At 54.6% G+C, this 8,294-nt stretch overlaps 1 protein-coding gene across 1 annotated transcript; it reads right to left on the bottom strand.

Annotated features, from left to right (window-relative positions):
* Positions 1 to 5,051: 5,051 nt before the first annotated feature.
* Positions 5,052 to 7,196, bottom strand: LOC123060378 (protein IQ-domain 26). The gene is made up of 4 exons (XM_044483075.1): positions 7,178 to 7,196; positions 6,454 to 6,999; positions 6,145 to 6,357; positions 5,052 to 6,006 (listed from the first exon to the last, which is right to left on the bottom strand). The coding sequence occupies exons 2-4, from the start codon at positions 6,910 to 6,912 to the stop codon at positions 5,275 to 5,277; spliced, it is 1,404 nt and encodes a 467-aa protein (XP_044339010.1). The 5' UTR covers positions 6,913 to 6,999; positions 7,178 to 7,196; the 3' UTR covers positions 5,052 to 5,274.
* Positions 7,197 to 8,294: the final 1,098 nt, after the last annotated feature.

The raw sequence follows: 8,294 nt of genomic DNA, 5'->3' as shown, positions 1-8,294 counted from the left end.
CCCCAACAGCAGGGATGCCTCGGTTGGTCGTGGGGAGGCTGTCGGCGACACGGGGAGCTGCAGTGGTGGGGGCGCGGGGGCGGCGGGGGCGGGGGCGTCGTGGGTCGGGGGTCGGGGCAGAGAATGGGGAGGAAGTGGATCTGGCGAGAGGGAGGGAGGAAGGGTCGGGCGAGTTAGAGCTAGGGGGAAGATTATTAATGGCGCACCCCCGAGCGGTACGCCATTAGAATGTTTTTTTAGATAGCAATGGCGCACTACCCGAGCGGTGCGCCATTAGAATGTTTTTTTTGGATAGCAATGGAGCACTACACGAGCGGTGCGCCATTAGAATGTTTTTTTAGATAGCAATGGTGCACCCCAGAGCGATGCGCCATTAGTATGTTATTTTTTTTTTGTTGCTATTTTTTAATTTTTTTTATAAAAACAGTAATAATTTTTTTATAAAAACAATAATATTTTTTATGAATATTAAAAAATATTATCAAATTTGTTATTTGAAAATATCATCAAATGGGGGTGCTCGGCGGCGATGGAGCGGGGGAGGGTGCGGGGGGTGCTCGGCGGCGGTGGGTCGTCGGCGGCGGTGGAGCGGGGGAGGGTGCGGTGGGTGCTCGGCGGCGATGGAGCGGGCCGGGGAGGGTGCGGTGGGTCGGCGACGACGGTGGAGCGGGGGAGGGTGCGGTGGGTCGTCGGCGGCGGTGGAGCTAGCGAGGGAGGGTGCGGGGGGGTCGAGATCGAGATGGAGGGGATAGCGATCGAGATGGAGGGGGGTAGAGATCAAATTTGAAAAAATATTCATGAATTCAAAAAGTGCCCATAAAATTTAAAAATATTCATGAGTTCAAAAAGTGCCCATGTAATACAATTGAGAAATGAAGACTACGATTTAAATACAATTGATCTTACCTAGCTATCTGTTCAGAATCTTCTTGCCCTTCTTTTTCGCAAACGGAGTTCTTCTGTGGAACGGACATCCTTTAGATAGGGTGGTCCTGCTTCTTCTTGCGGTGTATGCTGCTGCTACTTCATCGTCGTCGTCATGTTCCATCTTCGGATCGCCGTACTTGTCGAAGTCTTGCTCATTGGCGACTCCATCCATTCCGATGATGTTCCTTTTGCCTCTCCTCACGACAACACGACTGGGCTTTGACGGGTCAGTAATGAAGAAGCATTGGTCCACTTGGGAAGCCAGTACCCATGTCTCATTTTTCACGGTGACGTTTGCGCTCGCGGTTTTGGATTTGGCTTCGGGTATAACCATGGTGGTGAAATACCGGTCTTCTTTTAGGACGCTCTTGGCCCATCTGACACGGAATATCGGGACCTGCTCTCCAGCGTAGCTCAGCTCCCAGATCTCCTCGATCCTTCCATAGTATCTGTCCTTGTCGTTACCGGTGTAGGATTCCATCGTTACCCCGGAGTTTTGATAACCATCGCTCTTCATGTCCTTGCCCTCGGTGTAGAATATGTAACCGTTGATTTTGATGAATCTATGGTGCAAATGAGGTGAGGAGGAGGAGGCAGCCGACACAAGCTTGGAAGAGTAGGCGGAGAGAATGAAGTGGGGAAAGTGAGTGTGTAGGTGTGGTTGTCCGAAATATCTAGCTGGTCCCAGGTTACTAATAGCGCACCACACCACAGACAAATGTGTCATTAGTAACCTTGTTACTAATGGCGCACCAGCTTGAGGTGCGTCATTAGTAGTTTTGCAAAAAAAAAGTAGTAGTGGCGCACTGTGTAGGTCCATTACTAGTTAAACTAGTAATGGCGCACTACTCCCTGGTGCGCCATTAGAATTTTTGGAAAAATAAAAATAAAATAAAATTTGTTATTAATGGCGCACCGTGGGTCTGGTGCGCCACTAATGGCGGACCGACTCATGGTGCGTCATTACTATATAGTAGTGGCGCACTACATGTCTGGTGCGCTATTAATAGCCATATCATCTATAGCCCTTTTCCTAGTAGTGCAAATTATAATGAAATTCATAATTTTAAAAAATTGAATTTGAATACAAAATTAGCTCTCATAGCTTTGTTTAAAATCTATACAGGTACATGTCCCGATTGAAGAGAGAGAGAATGTCTGGATGTTCGGTGTGGTAACCTTTTGATTGGCTAGGAGGATGTGTGAACTCCCACAAAACACTTTCTATTACAAATATACATTTCTGTTACAAATAATATATATTTAAGTAGTTAAATTGATGACCTAGAATGACATGAATGCTTTATGCACTAAGACGGAGGGAGTACCCCTTTACTGGAATTCGGATGACCAGACACGTTCGTGAACGTTTGAGGAAACATTGAATGGCACAAGGTGTCCAGAACCCTGAAAAGGACGTATATATGGCGATGTTTTTTGCACCGAGACGGTAGAGTACCACTTTGCCAGAATTCGGACGTCCGGACACGTCCGCGGATTTTTGAGGGATATAATGGCAGAAGGTGTCCGAAACCCTGAAAAGGGCATACAAGGCGATGCAAGGGTCCGCGTTGGAGATGCCCTTATCATTGTATTTACATCTTTTAAAAAAGAATATCATACGTCGTAATAGTAATTTCGTAGGCATGTTATGAGCAAAAATCATGTTGAAAATTATGCATTAAAGATCAAAAAATCAGACGCGTTTCATATTTTAGGAAAGGAAGGAAGCACTGTAGGATCAGAAAAGGGCCCGGGCCCTGCTCGCTCGATTCGGCACGACAACGGCCACCGTTTGTGTACGGCAGGGGCTGATGAGTGAAGAGGGCGGCACAGTGCTACCACCACTTCTGCGTGTATAGCGGATTGAGCTTTCAATGCGAGACGGGTGGGTTCTATTCGGGATGGTTCTTCCGAATGTCGCGTTTCCCGTAACCCGGAATATCTATTGTTTATGGCAACAGTGCCCATGCGGGATTCATCCGTGCTAGTCCTTCCTGCATGACGTGCGGTCAGGTCAGGTCTCCATGTCCAGCGCAGTGAAGTGCGGCCACAAATCAGGCAACGTGAAGAGAGTGACGAACATGCGGGCCCGCTCCGGCGATCCATCGCCGCAGCGGAGAGAGCCCTCGCGGTGACCGTCAGTCGGTGGCAATCCTACACGAGGGGCTCGCCGGCGAACGTACGTGCGTTTGCATGTGGCTGCACAGGAACAGCAGCGGCGTGCTGTAGCTCGAGAAAAGAAAGAAAAAATCTTTGGCACAACGACCGGAGCGAGGCGATGGACGGAACCGAACGGGAGGAACAGCGCCCCGCAGCCGCGCACCGCCGGGGTATAATATTGGCGGGCACAGTGCGCGGCCGCTTGAAATTCCTCCGGGACGGGCGAGGCGACGTCACGGCGGTCGTCGCTCTGCTCCCATCGGGGCCGGGGGGAGCAGCCGGGCAGGCGAGGGTCCGACCCGGACCGGACCCCGATCTTATCGGCCGCCACAGTGCCCCCGGTCGGCGCACGCACGACCCGGATATCCACAGGCAAGCGCCGCCCGCGAACTGAGCCGAACCATACATCCAGTCTCCTCGCACCTCTCACCCGCTCCGTGCGACGGGACAATGCCCCGGCCCTACACGCCGATATCAGATTTTTATTTTATTTTTAAAAATATGATCTATTCATGGTAGTACAAAAAAACATCAGAAACAATTAAAAATATGTCTGACCATAGACCATGTAGCAACAACTATAGAAGAAATGAAGCCAGCCGGTGTGTCGTCGTCGTTGCACCTCCCTCGTCAGAGCCGAACAAATCATGTTGTAATGGCAATCGGCAGGGACAAAGCCAGGAAGTTTATACAAGGGCCAATGGACTATGTAGAGCAGTGGAGGGACCAACCATAAAAATTTAGATATTAACTCCACAGATCCTTGTATATAGGGGTGGCTTGTGAAAAAAATTGGCATGAGGGAGCGACGGCCACAACTAGCCCCCAATTTGCCTCACTGTCATCGGAAGTTGTCGTGCTAGACCCCAAAATACAAAACACATCAGAACATCAACCATTATCAATGAAGAGAAGTGTAGATTAGAAGGATCCAACCTAAAGATGCGCCAATGCAGACAAACGAAGGATCCAAACAGATCCACCGAAAACTAATACCGGTCGGCGATATCCGCCGGAGAGACACCTACACACTCCATCCGACAATGCTAGACGCATCACTGGGGCGAGGGCTAGGCGGGGAGAACATTATTCCCTCTCCTCGGGGCTGTTGCCGCCTCGTCTTTCCGAGCAAGACACAAAACCTAGACAACGTAAAAACACCTAAAAGCAGAGCACCTCCGAGCCTACGGGCGCGGCTTCTTCAGTCGGAGGCGTAGGAAGTTCGGTTTGGATGTGGATCTAGCCGGTTCATCTACGGGTATTGCAGATCAACGCTGGTTCCCCTACCCTCCAACTCTCCGGAGGAGCTCGTCCTCAGCGTCATCCACCAGTCCTCGACCATGGCCGAGACAGACTCTCGCAGTCACCGCCGCCAAAATACAAAAGCATTGTGGCTCGGCATCGAGGAGTCCGAGCGGCTGACGAAGGAACGCGTATGGCGACTGCGACACCTACTATCACCGCTCTGGAGATGGGGAAGGGTCCGGCAAGGAAGGGGGTGAAATTTATCCCTACCAACTCGTATCTAGTCATAGATGATATCAAGTTATTGAACTTGCTAAGTTTGGTTCTATAATGTCCGGTCGTATGAATGTATTTTGTTGAATTTATCTACGTCGTATGAAATTGTATAAATTTAGAGGTTTGGATATGGACCGACGGTTGCAGAGACAGATAAATAAAGTGCGACAGAGCGTTGTTGTCCACGGATGTACAAGGGGCCAAATTTGCTATGCCCGATTGAACATGATATGAGGCCCATATGTCTCGTTGAGCCTGTTAGAGTTTTGCCAGCCTGATGGTGGTATCACTTGGTGTATGCCCACTCACTTGGTTGAATTGACAGGAGCCAGAAAAAAGGATGTACTTGCAAGCTGAAGCCGGTGTACTCCTAAATCTGAATACTGAAACTTTAGCACAGCACTAAAACCTTCCTTGAGCTTCCCATGCACGCACAAACATGTTTACACAAAGCAAGAGAAAACCGCAGGGTCTCATTTCTGAACCCAGACAGGCAACGGAGTCACAGAGGTTAATTAAGGCGATCGATAAACAAAGAAACAACAGTGAGAAGCGGTAACTAGAAATTAACAGTCCCCCGCTACCCTATCAGGCCATTACAGGAGGCAGTACGTAGTAATTAATTGTACTTCACGATCGAGTGAATCCGAGGCCGTCAGTCCATCACCATCCCTTCTGCAGGAACAAGTCCCGGTCCCGGTCCCGGTCCCGCTCGGCCGCCTCCGACGAGCGGTCGAAGCGGCTCACCACGGCCTTCTTGAAGCTGAACGCCTCCTCCTGCGCCGGCCGGTTGCACGACCTCTGCGCGCCCCCGCCGCCGCCCAGGCTCGCCCGGGCCTCCTGCAGGATGATCACCTCGCTCAGCGGCACCCTCTTCCGCACCGCGCCCTCCTCCGGCCGCTGCTTCGGCGCGCTCTGCGACCGCACCTTCGCCACAGACGACCGCGTGCCCGACATGTAGCTCGGGCAGTTGAGCGCCGACGGGCTGTTGCTGTACGTGTATCCGTGGTCGCCGCACGCGCTCTTGGTCGGCGTCACCGGCGCGTAGCTCGCGTACCGGGGCGTGCTCTGCGCCGTCGCCGGCCGGGCCTTCTCGCACCACTCGTACTCCGGGAAGTGGCGCGCGGTCGGCGCCGCGATCCGCGGGGGCGGTCGGCACGGCATGAGCGGCGACGACGCCGAGTGAGCGTAGCACTCCTCGCTGGCGCCGGGGGAGGTCGTGCGGAGCGAGGAGGAGCGCGACTTGGGCCGCCCGGTGTCCATCTCCACGATCTTGGGGCTCCGGTCGTACCCGTAGCACGACGATGACTCCACGCTCGCCGACAGCCGCCGGCTGTAGTACGGCGCCACGCCGTGGTCGCTCCGGGAATCCTCCGTGCTGCTGCACCGCTCTTGCTGCAGACACAAGCAAGAGACCGCGCACGCGCGCGTTTGTCACGGTCGGCTAGCTAGAACAACGCGACCTCGGACGGTCGGAGACATTGAGATTGATTGCTTTGGTCGCAAGCGACGATGCCGGCCGTGGTCACTTACCAGCGAGTAGCGCGGCCGGACAGGGGTCGGGTGGACGCGAAGGTTCGTGGGGAGCGCGGCGGCGCGCGAGCGGGCGGCGCGGATGCAGGCCTGCGCGCGGACGAGCGCCTGCATGCTCTGCAGCGTGGCCGCCGCCTGCTTCCGCACCAGGTAGCCGCGCACCAGCGCCTGCAGCTTCACCAGCCCCTTGAGCGCGCGCAGAGCCTTCTTGGCCTGCGACAATCAAGCACGCATTGATTCCATTAGTCGGCGCTTAATCCTGCGGAAATCATGGCGTCGATACTCGATATTCGGCAGGAAGTTACTCACGAGAAATCCACGGAACGCCGTCTGGATCTTGACCGCGGCGGAGGCGCGGCCGCGGGGCTCGGCGACGGCGCCGGCGAGCACCGTGGACGTCGGCCCTTTGCTGGTGAGCCGCACGACCTCCACGGCGGCCTGCGCGGCGGCCACGGCAGCGTCGGCCGCCGCCGCGGTGGCCGCGGCGACGGCGATGGCGTGCTTGCTCTGCTCCCGCTCGGTCTCGTTGTACAAGGACTTGAGCCACGCCGCCTCGGCCGCGCGCGCGATCGCCGCGTTGCCGCTGAGCGCGGCGGCCGCGGCCGCCGCCTCCGCCTCGGCCGAGTCCCTGGTGGACTTGCAGAAGCTCCAGCGCTTCCGGTCCCCGTGCGGCGCCGCGGCCGTGGCTGGCTGCCTCTGCTCCTTCCCCTGCTCCTTCTTCCCGCCGCCGCCCAGCAGGCCACGCAGCCACCTCGCCGCCTTGCCCATCGCCGGAACCCGCCGCCCCGGCCGCCCAGAGATGGCAACTCAGGTGGGCAACTACTCAAGAAGGCCGAGGCGTGTGGGTGAAGTGCGCTGGAAGAGGAAGGAGGCGTGAGGCGTGAGAAGCGGCAGGTTTGAATAAGAGAGGGAAACGGCTATGGAGAGTGGGGAGCGGGATCCAAATAAAAAGAAACGGGAGGGGCATTACAGGACAAAAATAATAGTACCTCCAAGAAAACAAACAAAAAAAATTACTACTCACAAGTCTTACTCATTAATGCTCGCATGCATGGTGCTGCTGAGTGAGTCCCCTAGATAGACGGGATTAAACAAATGCGGCGTGATGCCAGGCCAAGAGATGGCAACGCATGCGACGCCCTCTGCCACGAGAACAAGCGAGCAGGGGGCGATTTGGTGCCGAGCTGAGCTCGGAGTTCAAAAATATGCAGCGATAGTTCAAAAAGATAGGCGCAACCGCGCAAGGGAGTGCATGGAGCCATGTCCTCCTCTCCTGCAAAGCTGTGTGGTCAGCTCGTGGTGGTAGTAGTACTAATCTGCGTCTGCATGGACACTAACACGCATGCACCCACGTTGCGATTTGCGAGGTCGAAAGGTCAGTGTCGTCGAGGAAAGAGCAGCGAGTGGTGGTACTGAAGAGAAAGAAACAAAATTTATCTAGTGGCCGGCCCGGTGAACTCTGGCCGGGAAAGCCAGCGAGTGGTGAGCGGGGGCTGCGATGTGGAAGTACTCCGTGACGCAGTTTCGGGTAGGCGCTGCGTGGTGGAGACCCTGCCGCCATGCATGCGTCGATGGGAAGCAGCACGGGACGGTGAAAAACGCAAAGGCTTGGACTTTTGGGCCGCGTCTCCTCCTTTCGTCTTTTCACGGTGCGTGTGCCAAAGGGAAGTAGAGACGTACGTTTCGTACGTGACGACGCACACCGTCTTGGCCGCTCCCTCGTACGTGTACTCGCCATGCACCACCGTCAACGCGCCATGCGTTACAAGAAGACACGTGAATGATCTTGAGCGAGAATCATTACATGTAGAATATGTACGGCGGATTGCTCAAAAAAATTTACACGTACGACGCTGAAAACGCTGGTGACTTGTGTTAACCTGCCACGAGGGCTCTGATCCATCTCTCTCTCTCTCTCTCTCTCTCTCTCTCTCTCTAACTCTAACTCTCTCTCTCTCTCTAACTCTAACTCTAACTCTAACTCTCTCTCTCTCTCTCTCTCCCCCCGGAAAAGCGATCTTCTCAGTGCCGGGGAACTCAGGGCAGCCGGCAGCAGTGGGTGGAAGCTTTTTACCTCTCCTCCGAGTGAGTGTGTGTGCGGGCTTTTGCGTTGCACTGCACTGCCGCTCTCGTGAGTGGCAATTTGACCT

This window comes from Triticum aestivum, chromosome 3A (genome assembly GCF_018294505.1).
Source record: "Triticum aestivum cultivar Chinese Spring chromosome 3A, IWGSC CS RefSeq v2.1, whole genome shotgun sequence".
NCBI classification, from domain to species: Eukaryota; Viridiplantae; Streptophyta; class Magnoliopsida; order Poales; family Poaceae; genus Triticum; species Triticum aestivum.
The sequence above is the reverse complement of the archived record's forward strand: the minus strand, read 5'-3'. Positions and strand labels throughout refer to the sequence as shown.